Source organism: Nelumbo nucifera, chromosome 4 (genome assembly GCF_055504915.1).
Source record: "Nelumbo nucifera cultivar China Antique chromosome 4, China Antique-T2T, whole genome shotgun sequence".
NCBI lineage: Eukaryota > Viridiplantae > Streptophyta > Magnoliopsida > Proteales > Nelumbonaceae > Nelumbo > Nelumbo nucifera.
Genome location: NC_142652.1, coordinates 58,541,571 through 58,555,911, shown reverse-complemented (window position 1 = coordinate 58,555,911; position 14,341 = coordinate 58,541,571). Strand labels below are relative to the sequence as shown.

The window sequence follows — 14,341 nt, the reverse complement described above, 5'->3', positions numbered from 1 at the left end:
CAGTCTAATTGACACCCTTCAATAGGTGTCCACGGTTTGGTTAACCAAGCCATGGACAGTTTTTGTAAACTGAACCGGTACCACCGGTTAACCGATTTGTCAATTTCGGTTTTTGGCGGGTTCAACTATTCATTTTTTTATATTTATAATATATATTATATAAATATATATAATATTATATTATAAATAATAAATGATATATAATATATATATATATATTTATATATACAATAAATATAATAATATATAGAAAATATATTATATATATTAAAAATATATGTCGGATCGGTTAACCACTCATTTTCTTTGTAGATTAACTGAAAACGGAACTAGTCCTTTCGTTTTTCAAAAATACCGAACCGAAATCGAATCGATCGGTTCGATTAACCGTATTTTCTATTCGACTTTATCGGTTCGGTTCGATTTTTCGATTTTCACACCCCTACATGTCTCGACTACAATCGGCCAGTGGATTGATGCTGGATCAATCATAGTTCGCATTTCGTTCCCTCTGCTTTCCTCCGCTAGTTATAGACTTCTAGTTTAACTGAATTGGCTAGTCTGGCTACCGATGCCGAGTGAGAGAGGAAGACAGAGCTGAGGTCGTGTAGGGTGTGAAACATCCATTCGAGAATTAGGGTTCTTTATGAATATGTCATCTAGCCGCCGGCGAATGAAAAGGGGGGGTGATTGAGTGATGAGATGACCTATCTACCCTAGGAGAGAGCCTGACCTGAGTTCAGTCAAGAATTAGGGTTCTCTCGGAAAATGTCATCTGTTGGATCAAAAGGAGTAATGGAGGGGGAGTTGCAGGTTGTTGCGGTGCCTGAGAAACCAAAAGCTGCTCTTCCTCCACTCCCACCGGCCTCGGGGTCGAACGCTATTGTCGAGTACACTAAGCCTGTCCCAAAAGATGAAGAAGAAGACTTGGAGGTTAAGCTTCGCAGGATCATCGATCACGTACCCGTTCGTGTCAGCAACACCTCCGGTAGCTCCGCTGGTTCCGGCTCCGGTGACTTCCATCAGGTAGTGCATGACTTTTCGGTGCCCCCAAACCTGCAGCTCAAAATTCCCTTTCCTTTTCTTTCTCTGGTTGAAATTTCTATTCTCGTTTTATGGGCGAGTTGTTTGGTTAAAGTTATTCAATTCCGACCTTTTTGGTATGCTCTCTTTTTATCTTTTATGGTTTATCATCTGTTCTTGTTATTTTAGTAGGATAGGGGATGTTAGTATGAGAAAATGTTTAAACCTTTGTCCATCCACTGCTAAGCAGTTGTTGCTCTTTATAGGGGCATGGGAGAACTGAACGAAGACAATTTAAGAAACACTAAAAGTAAAAACCCAACCTCAATGACATACAAGGGAACTTAGTTATGCGAAGAAAAAATTAAGAGTATTAGATAGGTAGGTTTTCCAGTCACCTGAAATAGTGTCATTTCATTTAGTTTTTCCTGGCATTTGAATGTTAACAGAATGGTGGAATGTTAACAGAAGTCTCCCTGTTAGTGGTTGTCTTCCAAAGTCACCTGACTACACCTCCATAGAATCCTACCCCTCCTCTTCATGCCACTAATACCATTAGGGCTGAATAAACCTTCCAATCTGTCAGGAGAAGATCACCTGCATCCAAAAAGGGAAGTAAATCAATTCTAGGACAAGATATTAGAAGGTGGAAAGCAGTCTCACCACTCAACTTACATAGGACGCACGTTGGGGGACAAGCACCAATATGGTCTTTTCCTTTGAAGTACATCAAAGGTATTAATACAACCATAAAATACTTCCCAACAAAAAGCACTGGTTTTAGGGAGAGTGGGAGGGCACCAAATTTCTTTGACAGGGAAATGATGAGAAGAGGGAGTGGCAATCAACGATTCTAGAAGGGATTTACAAGAAAACTATTAGAGTTCGGCCTGCCTGTTAGACTGATAACAGTCAAGGAAAAGCGAGAAGAGAGAAAGAGAGAAAGAGAGAAAGAGAGAAAGAGAGAAAGAGAGAAAAGAGAAGAGTAGAAGAGAAGACAAGGAGGAAAAGGTCTGGTTCGAATGAGAGAAAAGTCAACCCTCAAATTCGGCCAGATTTGTTTTAAATTACTAAAATATTGTGGAAAAGTCACATGTGCCCCTACTTAAGTTAGGGACATTAGATCTAACATAAACTTACACATCAACACCTAAACATAAGCACAAAGATAGAAATACCCCTACATACTCGATACTAACACTCCCCCTCAAGCTGGAGAGTATATATCATATAATTCCAGCTTGTTACATATGTAGTCCACTCTACCCCGACTCAATCATTTAATAAACAAATCTGCCCACCGGTTCCCTGTATTGACATATGCAGTGTCTATCACTCCACTCAACACCTTCTCTCTAACAAAGTGACAGTCAACCTCTATGTGCTTGGTTCTCTCATGAAACACCAGATTAGAGGAAATATGAACTGCAACCTAATTGTCACAGTAGAGTTTCATCGGATTATCAACAGTGTATCCCATCTCTTGTAGAAGGTTCCTTAGCCACACTAATTCACAAGTAGTATGTGCCATAGCTCTATATTCTGCCTCTGCACTGCTTCTTGTCACAAATGTCTGCTTCTTGCTTTTCCATATCACCAGATTACCCCCAAGAAAAGTGCAATAGCCTATGGTAGATCTCCTATTAGATATAGAACCGACCCAATCAACATCAGTATATCCTTCTATTTCAAGTTTTTCACCACTTTTGTATATCAAACCACGACCAAGAGCCCCCTTTAAATACCTCACAATTCTTAGAACCACATCCCAATGTGGAACCAGAGGTTTCTGCATGAACTGACTCACCACACTAACTGCGAATGAAATGTTTGGCCGAGTGATGGTTAGGTAGTTCAGTTTACCTACCAGCCACCGATATCTACCAGGGTCTTCAAACACTTCACCCATATCACTGCTCAGCTTAATGCTTGTTTCCATAGGTGTTTCAATTGGTTTAGCACCTAACAAACCTGTTTCTTCAAGCAAATCAAGAACATATTTCCTCTGACACAAGTTAATACCATGCTTAGACCTTGCTACTTATATCCCCAAGAAATACTTCAATTTACCAAGGTCATTTGTTTGAAAATGTTCCTGCAGAAAAGTCTTCAACTTGTCAATGCCCATTTTATCATTTCCGGTGATGACAATATCATCTATATACACCATCAATAGGATCTTCCCTGCGTGAGAGTCATGGCTGAAGACTGAATGGTCAACTTGGCACTGTTTCATACCAAACTTCTTTACCACCTCACAAAATCTGTCAAACCATGCTCGAGGAGACTGTTTAAGCCTATAAATGGCCTTCAGTAGTCGGCACACCTTACCATCCTCCCCCTGAGCAACAAACCCCGGTGGTTGCTCCATATAGACCTCCTCGAGCATATCACCATGCAAGAAGGCATTCTTGATATCAAGCTGATAGAGGAGCCAATCATACATCGCAGCAAGAGAAACCACAACATGGACTGAACCAATCTTAGCAACCGGGGAGAAAGTCTCCGTGTAATCAATACCATATGTTTGGGAATACCCTTTGGCAACCAGTCTAGCTTTCAACCGCTCTACACTACCATCAAGTAAGTACTTAACCGTATAAACCCACTTACAACCAACAACCTGCTTACCAGGAGGAAGAGTGGTGAGTTCCCATGTATGATTATGGGCCAGAGTTGAGAGTTCTTCTTCCATCGCACGACACCATCCAGGAGAGGCAAGGGCTTCCTGGACATCCTTAGAGATAACAACAGAGGATAACAAAGAGATAAACTAGCGATGGGAAGCGGAAATGTGAGTCAGTGAAACATAATTAGAAATAGGATGAAGGGTACAATTGCGTTTACCTTTCCACAAGGCAATGGAAGATCAAGATCGAATATTGGGGTTGGGGTTGGTGTGGAAATAACTGTCGGATCTGTCGACGATGATGGAGCTGGAGGAGGAGCCGGTACATGTAGGTGATGTATATGCACGTGATGGATGGGTGGTCGTTCAACAGGTGGTGGCACCAGAGGCAAGGACTTGGTCACAACTGGAACAAGAGGAACAAAATCCACAACTGGAAGAGGAAGGGGAGAAGGTGATGAAGAGGAAGAAACATCACCGGACCCCAAGAAAAATGGAGTAGGCTCAAAGAAGGTAATATTAGCACACACAAAGGAACGTCGAGAGTTAGGATGATAACACTTATACCCTTTCTGTGTTCGGGAATAGCCAAGGAAGATGCAGTTAGTAGATTGTGCATCTAACTTGTCCTTTCCTGGCCCTAGATTATGAATGAAGCAAACACACCCAAAAACCCGAGGAGAAAGAGGAAACAGAGACAAAGTAGGAAACAATGTGGTGAATGGACAATGACCATCAAGGATAGACGTGGGCATCCGGTTAATCAAGAAGCAAGAAGTAAGCACTGCATTACTCCAAAAAGATTTAGGAACATTCATGTGATTCATGAGGGATCGAACTGTTTCCAAAAGATGACGATTCTTTTTGTTAGCCACCCTGTTTTGTTGTGGGATGTAGGTACAGGAAGTCTGATGGATAATATCATGTTGGTCTAGGTATTCTTGAAATGATGAAGAGAGATATTCATGACCATTATCGGAACGGAAAATTTTAATGTGAACACTAAATTGGTTGCGAATTTCAGCATAAAATTTTTGGAAAATGGTAAACAGTTCACTCATTTCTTTCATTAAATAAAGCCATGTCATCCATTTTTTTTTGATAATTAATAGAGTCATGTCATCATTGAATAATCATCAACCAAAATGACAAAATATTTATATCCATTGTATGACATTACTTTATAAGTACCCCAAACATCTGAATGAACTAAAGAAAAAGGACTCGACATACGGTTATCAACTCTAGGACTAAAGGGAACACGATGATGTTTCCCTAACTAACACGAATCACAATCCAAAACAGACAGATGACTTAATGAAGGAACCAAAGACTTTAAAACTTTCAGTGAAGGATGACCAAATCAATAGAGCCACTGGAGAGGAGAAAGAGACGATTGGAGAGCTGTTGACGTATTTCCACCACCATCAAGATAATACAATCCATCAGCTTCATGCCCTCCACCAATCTTCATCCCCATCTTGGGATCCTAAAAAACACACGAAGAGGGGTAAAAGGTAATGGAGCAATTAAGAGACTTGGTCAACTTATTAACTGACATAAGATTAAAAGGAAATTTAGAGACATACAAAACTGAGGATAAGGATACAGGGTCCATGTTAACATTACCAACACCACAAATGGAAGATGTGGAACCATTAGCAAGGGTAACAGATTGTGATGTTGGGCAATGAGAGAGGGACGAAAACACACCTGGAGTTCCAGTCATGTGATCGGAGGCTCCAGAATCAATAATCCAGGGATTGGGTGTGGATGCCAGACAAGCCATACCTGAGTGTGTGAGAGTGGCCGTGTTCTGCTGAGATTTGGCCTGAACAAACCTCTCATACTCATCACGGGGAATACTCATCATCTCCTTCCCAGTAACATCTGTGGATGTAGAAGGTATTTGATCAGCTGAATGACTCTCCTGTCTGAAGCTACTGTCACTAGTCATGGCATGGTTGGCCCAAGTTGAGGGTGGACCATGCAAGTCATAGCAATAATTAATGGTATGTCCATCCATACCACAATGTGTACACCTCCTCGGACCCGAACTACGTCCTCTGCCACGGTCTCCCCCTGAATCTCGACCTTTAGTACGACCACCACCACGGTTATGTGTAGGTCCACTACCACCACTTAGGCCATATGCCGGTCCACTATCGCCACCACGGCTAGGCTGAGCTCCCCGAGCTCTACCTCTAGCACCACGGCCTCTGGATACTGCAAAGGTTGATCTATTAGAAACATTAGGGTTCTTGGTAGATCCAATGGAAATCCTCCTAAGTCGAGCAAACACCTCTTCTAAGGAAGAGAGAGTTGACCCTCCTAGTATCTGAGCCCACACTGGTTCATACTCAGATTTCAGCCCTACCAAAAATCGAGTCACATCAAGTTCGCTCTGTTGTTGCTGAATTTTCACATCAGAAGTGAGGGGGTGATAACATTCAATTCATTACGAATGTTTCTCATACTAGCATAGTACTCCTCAAGACTCCAATTACCCTGTTGTAGATTAAAGTATTCCTGATACAACTGATATACTCTGGTTGTATTGTCTTGGCCGAATACAGCTTCTTATCATGGTCCCACACTTCTTTGGTAGTATCAAGAAACATGAAATTTACACTAATCTTGGGTTCCATACTATTCCATAACCATGTGATAATCTGTGCATCTGCTTGCTCCCAATCATCATACTCATGAGAATCGGTGGAGGGTTTTTCGTCCCTTATGTGTTTCACCTTCTTCTTTGCCTTAAGAAAGACTTCTATAGATTTAGCCCAATGTACATAATTTTCTCCATTCATTTTAATGGAGGTCATTTGAACATTCAGGTAGTCAGTAGGAACCATCACACTAGTCTTGCTATCACTGTTGTCTCCCATTGCTGAATTCTGGTATTGCTGAATTCAGCACACTAGACCACACTACACACTGATTTCAGCACTTACTATTGCTGTAAACTGCACTCTTTACACCACAAACCCTACCTCACGACTACCTGAAACTTCACCACACTGTTTGAGGAACACTTCCCCTTCGAATCACACTGAAAATGCATACCGTCTGAAACAAACTTATCATTTAATTCACACCAAGAAAATGCATACCGTCTGAAACAAACTTATCATTTAATTCACACCAAGAAAATGCATAGAACCTCTTGATCACCCGAAAATCAGACCACACAAGGCACCCACTGCACCACACGAATCAACCCTCTTCTCTTCATCGATTAGGGGAGGGCTTCTTAGAAACTGCAGCAACCGACCACGAACACCATAACTAGAGGCATAGAAACCTCCAAGGGAAGAGGGCGACCACTCCTTTTCAGCCCTTTCCCTTATCTCCAACTGATGGCGAAGAAAGCAAGAGAAAACCCTAGATTGGTGCGTAGAGAACAAAATTCTGGGTAGATCCAATTTGCTTAGTTTAGCTCTGATACCATATTAGAGTTCGACCTGCTTGTTAGACTGATAACAGTCAAGGAAAAGCGAGAAGAGAGAAAGAGAGAAAGGAGAAGAGTAGAAGAAAGACAAGGAGGAAAAGGTCTGGTTCGAATGAGAGAAAAGTCAACCCTTCCATTCGTCCAGATTTGTTTTATATTACTAAAATATTGTGGAAAAGTTACATGTGCCCCTACTTAAGTTAGGGACATTAGATCTAACATAAACTTACACATCAGCACCTAAACATAAGCACAAAGACAGAAATACCCCTACATACTCGACACTAACAAAAACGACCCATCAGAATTAGGACCCCAAATCCTAGAATCTGACCCACCTCCCAAAAACACTGAATTCAGCAAACCTAACATTTCGGATATTGCAAGAAGTTCAGACTCTCTAAGGTTCCTATTAAAGCCAAAGTTCCAATTCAACCTTGAAAGGTGAGAAGGTTCACTTAGGACATCTGAAATAGGCCTACCCTTGAACCTGGACAGATCACAAGGAGAAGGAAATCTCTCACCCAGAGGAGTATCCCCAATCCACACATCCTCCCAAAATCTGATTTTACTACCAAAAGACAAGTTGTACTTGATATGATTTAGGAAGGTAGGAAGAACATCATGGATGACCTTCCAAGGAGCAGCCAAGGTAGCCCTATGGAGACATCCAACATCCCATCCGTTGCTTGACATGCCATGAATGCTTGCAACAACTTTGTGCCATAATTTCTCATTTTCATTTGGAAATCTCCAAAGCCATTTGCTAAGCAGAGCTTGATTCTTCAACCTAACATTACCAATTCCCAAGCCCCCTTCCACTTTCAATTTCACCACCTTTTCCCATCTAACCAAATGATTCTTTTTTTTTTCCTTGGCTCCTAGAGAAAATCCCTCAGGATTTTATGAATTTTCCTCACTATCCCTTGTGGCATCTTAAACACTGACATGTAGTACACTGGGAAATTTGCTAAGGTAGACTTGATTAGAGTTACCCCCCCCCAATGAGATATAATTCCTTTTCCACTCTGCCAAGCGTTTCTCAATCCTTTCCACCACCGGAGAGGCAAAGACCAAAAACTAGCAGATCTAGGGTTGTCTCCTAGAGGTAAGCCCAAGTATTTCAATGACCAGTCTCCTTTCTCACACCCTAGGGAATCTTCCAAAAACCTCACTTCATCCTCTTCAATGTTGGTTCCGACCAATAAGCTCTTTTGACCAATTAATCCTCAAGTTAGACATCCTTTCAAGGAAGCTTTAGTTGAAACAATAACATCGAGGGTGGCACATTGGGTAAAAAGCTTGAAGCTGCTTTTAGCTTTTAAGGTTGAAGACTTTTTTAGGGTTTGGGGACTTATTGCTGCCTCATCATCTACAAGACAACAGTTTTTTGAGGCTTGGTCTCCTCTAACAGATGATTGGAAGAAGCTGAACTTTGATGGGAGTTGTGTGGGTAACCCAGGCCCTTCAGGCATTGGGGGGACCATTAAAGGTGAAAATGGACTCATTATTTCTCTGTACTCCGGTCCTAGAAGAGTGATGTGGCAAGGGTAGAGTTTCTAGCTGCAGCATATAGGGTTGAGAAGGCTAAAGAGTTGGGTATTAATAGACTGATCATCGAGGAAGACTCAAAAGCTGTGACAAAATGGTTGCAGAAAGGGGAAGGGGTGACATGGCAGTTGAAGAATGATTTCCAAAGATTTAAATGGATGTCAAGAAACATGTCAATTCAGGTGGGATGGGTTAGGAGATCTGCCAACAGTTTGGTAGATAACTTAGCAAAGCAAGGGGTTCAAAGAACACATGTTTTGGGCACATTTGTAATTCTGTCCTGGGTCAGCTTACTAAGCTGATTTCTTTCACAACTTGTTGTCATCCTAAAGTTTTCTAATTAATGAAATTCTTTCAAAGTTATTGATAAAAAAAAAAAAAAAAGTTTCAAAACCAGCCTGAGATTTTCCACTCCCTCCCTACTTTCTCCATCACAAAAAATGAGAATATCATTTGCAAACTGCAAGTGAGTGACCAAAACATTATCCTTCCCAACTGACCAACCCTTGAAAAGCTGCAAACAATTTGCTCTCGAAATCATACATTGTCCCATTAACTATTATTGAGTAGTGATTAGTTTGTAAACAGCCCTTAATCCATTTACACCACAAATTTCCAAAGCCATCCTCATAATATCAATCAAGAAGTTCCAATCCACCAAATCATAGGCTTTTTCCAAATCCAACTTGATAGCCACTCCTTTCCTCTTTGATCTCTTTTGAGCCTCCCCACATTCATTGTCAATTAAGATTTGATCAATAATCTGTCTATTCTGTACAAAGGCCCCTTGAGATTGAGAAACAAGTGGGGGGGGGATCACTTTCTTAATCCTCAACGGCAATACCTTAGCTATCACCTTGTAAATACTGGTGACTAGACCTATTGGTCTGAAATCCCCTGGCTGGTTGGCATTGTTCTTCTTTGGGATCAATGATAAAAATGTAGAGTTCATACCCAGACTTATCACCCCTCTCCTATAGAAGTCATTGAACACTCTGAGTAGATATCCTTTAATTATGTCCCAACAGTCTTGGTAGAATGCCATTGTGAAACCATCGAGTTCTGGTGTTTTTGATCTGTTCATAGAAAAGACCGCTTCCTTAATCTCTCCCTCTTCAAAACTTTTTTCCAAAACTTGGACTTGAGTCTCCCCCAATGTCTCCTAATTTATGCCTTCAATCCTCCACCTCTCAACTAGGGGTCTTCTATAAATAGACCTAAAATGCTCTTAGCAATCTCACCTTGGTCTGTGATCTCATTTTCCCCCACCAATAAAGAAGTAATCATTCTCTTCCTTTTCCTTCCATTTGCAATGGCATGGAAAAATTTTGTGTTCCCATCACCTTCTTTGATCCATCTCTCTCTTGATTTTTGCTTCTAGCATATTTCCTCCCTCAATAAAGTCTCCCCTAGTTCTTTCTTCAGATACCATTTTAATTCCTTATTACCTTCATATAAAGTTCCTTCTACCTCTTTGCTATCAATTGCCTCTATCTGAGAAATCAAATCAGCTTTCTTCTCCTCCAATCTTCCAAACTTCTCCTTATTCCACTCCTTGATCTCCTTTTTCAACAATTGGAGTTTCTTTAGGAACTTTTGGCCTTCTCACATTGGAGATTGGTCCAAGCTATTCCACCAAACCTTGAGTTTCTCTTTAAAATCCGGGTGAGTAAGCCACATATTTTCAAATCTAAATGGAGTTGGGCTACCATCACTAATTTTCTAAACAAACAGATGGGCCAATGGTCTGAGGTGATTCTAGGTAGATTTCTCCCAACTAATCCTGGTCACTCTTCCCAATTGGGTGAAACTAAAAATCTATCAAGCTTGGATAGAATAGGGGTTGTTTGAAGGTTTGGCCAAGTATAACAAGATTGCCCCAAGGGAATATCTCTCAGCTCAAAAGCTTCAATAAAATAATTGAACTTTCTCATACTTGATGTAGTTCTTTGTCTACCCCCGGTTGTCTTACTCACAAATCTTATTACATTGAAATCTCCCCCTAGACACCAAGGTCCTTCCCAAAGTCCCCTAATATTCTCTAGCTCTTCCCACATTTTATTCCTTTCTCTGAGTTTGGCCCGTAAACATTTGTGAGAACCCATTCAAATCCATCTTGCACACCCTTCAACTTGATAGAAACTGAGAATCTGCCCACTAATTCTTCCAAACATTGAACTGCTTCTTCTCTCCACATAGTTATAATGCCCCCTCGATTCACCCCAAGAGGGAGCAAGGCTCCAATTAATATTCCTCTCTCCCCACATGCTCCTTATCCACTTCTTGTCTACTTCCTGAATTTTGGATTCTTGGATTAGAACAAAATCTGGTCTCTCCTTCCTCAATAACTCTTTGATCATTCCTTTTTTTGTTGCACTTCCTAATCTCCTTACATTCCAACTAATAATCTTCATGATCACACCAAAGACAAATCCCAGACCTCAGCTAGCCTATAAGCCCCCTCTCCTTCTTCCTCCCCTAGCACTGAACTCCTTATCCCCTTCCACATCACTAATGAGTTTTTCAACTTCATTTAGCTTCCTTCTCCTCTTGCCCCCCTTTTCTTTATTTGCTTCTTTAATTTTTTCCACTTTCAACCCCATTTTATCAGCCAAGTCCACCACCGGGTCCCTTGCACTCGGATCTTCTTGACCTCTTTTACTCTCTCCTGTCTCCTTTTCTTTCTTCCCCTTAACTAATACCCTCCCAACCTCATCTCTCGATCCTTCCTGGGATTGATTCCTTTTGGTGATTTCTTCTTCCCCATCTGTACCCAACTCCTTATTAGTCACTACTCCTTAGTCTTCTGCATCCTTTCACCCCTAACCTCAGAAACACCCACCCCTCCTTTCTCACCAGTTGTCTCTCTCTCACCAACTTCACCTCCTAATCCTCTACTCATCTCTCCTTCTGCCGACAGATTCATGGGCAAATCATAGCCAAGGATGGGAGCTGAAGGATCTGTAGGACCATTAAAACACAGGTTAACATCAAAATCTAAACCAACAGAGTTTCCGAGGTTACCGTGAAAGACTGAGATGTAGATACAATAGGAGTTTTAGTAACAAAAGCTTCGGTACCCTGTTCCTTTTGGTGGCTCTCCATACCCCCCAGCTTCAGTTCTAATTAAATGGGAAGGCTTCGAAGGAGTATTTGACTTGGCCATCTCAGCACTTGTACCACCGCCCAGGATATCCTTTGTAACCTCCTGGTTCCCCTGCCGAAGCACCAATTTGTCATCTTGCTTTTGTCTCTCGCCTGGAATGAGATCATTATCCCCTTGGATACCTCTATTCCCCTCCTGACAATTTGAAAGATCCTTCAAGCCACTATCTGGTGTCAGCCGTAGATCACCATCTCTGTTTTTAGTTGAATGAGATAAGTCTCCAACTTGTGAACTCCTCTTGTTAGCTACAGCCTCCCTTCCATCAAACTTATGTTTTATGCCTCTTAGGAAATGAGGATAGGCTTTGCAAATACCTCTCCAAAGGCTGCAGCCAGAAGTAATATCTAGAATATTTGCATTCCCACCCATTGCTTTCAACACCATACTTACCCACAATGATCTTCTTCCAAAGACTGTCTGGATCACTAAAGAACCTCCATAACCATTCTTGAAGGAGGGAGAGATTGAATTGCTTTACCTTTGGTGCCCAAACCACTATATCTGACAGGCTTACAGACTTCAACCCAACTAACTGAGCTTTAGAAGGATTTTTCCAACCTGACCATCTTGTGAACTCCTCCACGCAGTATCGGTAGTTTTCACTAGGGAATATATTGATTCTAGTAATATTTCATATCAGTACTCATGGAAATGGAAATATAAAATATGTCATGTATATTTGTAAATATGCCAGCATTTTAAACCATGCATTTATCTAGTCTCATAACATTCTTTGATTTCATCTACAACAAATAGAAAGGCCTTTATTTTGGTCTAAGGTAGAGAAAAAAATGATAGGCATAGAAGAGTTAGAAGAGAGGAAATAAAGGCTAAATAGAAATAGGAGAGGAAAAAGAATTGAGCTTTTCAGGCTTGGAACTCATGAAAGCAGAACTCTGAGAGCATGGCATCCGTCTGCACATAGAAATATTGTCCTTATAGAAAAATATCAGAAGTATCTTCCCTGCATGTATATTAAATTCACAGGTAAATGTTCTGAATGTGTTTTCTGGATGCCTGTGCTTTCAGAATGTTCAGATTTTTGCTTTCAGAAGATTCCTCGTGAGCTTTTCTATTAATGGTACTTGGGTTTCCTCCAGGATTTTGAAGGAAATCTTGAAATATGGTTCACAGTTTCCCTTCTGAAACCAGATTCTAGAGCCCTGGTTGGAAATTTGTGCTTTAATAAATTCAGGAGGGCACCATGTATTGAATTTTTCCATTTGCTTCTGCATTCATTTAGTATGAGTGTTAGATGGGTGAACTGTTATTCTTTAAATAGTATGCAAATCTGCCATGGACACATTTGTAATTTTGCTATACCAAATAGTATTAATCCTATTCTTGAACCCAAAGTTCTATTATGATTCCTTATGATTCCTTTATTACTATTCCTGGATATCATTTATCTGAAATTCTTGTTACAACAGTATCGGCAAATGAGACGGAAGGAGCAAGATCGGCTTGCTAGGATGGATGTAGACTACCAGAAAAGGAAGGAACTAGCTGAGTTTAATATGAGAAGGGAAGAAAGAATGAAAGTTGCAGAAGAGAGAACTGCAAAGAAGCGCTTGAAACGCCAAAAGAAGAAACAAAGAAAGAAGGAGAAGAAAGCTAAATTGGGTGGGGGAGAGCAAGAGAAAGAAGACTCTTCAGCTGACAATGACTCAGATAGTGGTGAAGATGAAAAGTGAGGCACAGTTTTGTTTACCTTGTCTTTTTTTTTTTTTGGGGGGGGGGGGGGGGGAGATCTTATCTCTTATTCATCAGTCCTGTTGAATGGCTTGTATACATGACACCCATCTATTAATTTATCACAATGTCATGGGTGGTCCATCTGATATGTGGAGGTAAGAATGGGACCTAAATTAATTGAGAACATCTAGTTACACAATCTGATTGTACTTTTGCCCGTCTTCTCATCCAATTGTTAGCAAAGTATATCCCAACTAAATCTGGTGTCCGCGGGGTGTTAGGAAAGTAACACGTACTGATTACTGAACTTTGTTGGGTCAGTTGGTTCTCGTTTGGTGCACCCTGAATGGCTGATTTCAGTGCCACCCATTGGGTCCATTCACATTCTATGTTTCTTGCTTCCTGCTCCATTGAATGAAGCCGGTGTGAGCAATCTGCTGTGTTTAATTCAGTGGGCCATAGCCAAATGTCTCAATCTGGCATTCTGCCTAGATGTATATATGTTTTTTTTTTTTTTTTTTTTTTTTTTTTTTTTTTTTTTCTATCTATAGCCCACTGGGGTTGGCACCAGGGTGTATTTAGGGCAGGTGAAGTTAATTCTTTTGAACATTAATCGAAGCCTTAGCCCAACCATACATATACATGATTCTTTCTTTCAAATCCATATACACACATTTAATTAAACTAGCAAAGAATAATCTAATTGAAATCGAATGCCGACCTGTTTAGATGCGGGTGTTCAAATTAGGTTCAAAATATCACAATGTATCTAATTTTAGTTATAGTAATATTTGAACCTTAGTCACTTGATCTTAATAATTAC

The 14,341-nt window shown here is 40.7% G+C and overlaps 1 protein-coding gene across 1 annotated transcript; it reads left to right on the top strand.

The window, feature by feature from the left end:
- Positions 1 to 451: 451 nt before the first annotated feature.
- On the top strand, positions 452 to 13,777 carry LOC104589563 (uncharacterized). The gene is made up of 2 exons (XM_010247912.3): positions 452 to 1,026; positions 13,254 to 13,777. The coding sequence occupies exons 1-2, from the start codon at positions 769 to 771 to the stop codon at positions 13,515 to 13,517; spliced, it is 522 nt and encodes a 173-aa protein (XP_010246214.1). The 5' UTR covers positions 452 to 768; the 3' UTR covers positions 13,518 to 13,777.
- The last annotated feature ends 564 nt before the right edge of the window (positions 13,778 to 14,341 follow it).

Excerpts from the sequence above, each read along its gene's own strand:
- LOC104589563 (XM_010247912.3), top strand. The coding sequence starts at position 769 with ATGTCATCTGTTGGATCAAAAGGAGTAATGGAGGGGGAGTTGCAGGTT. Across the intron at positions 1,027-13,253 it reads GCTCCGGTGACTTCCATCAG|TATCGGCAAATGAGACGGAA; the intron begins GTAGTGCATGAC and ends TTGTTACAACAG.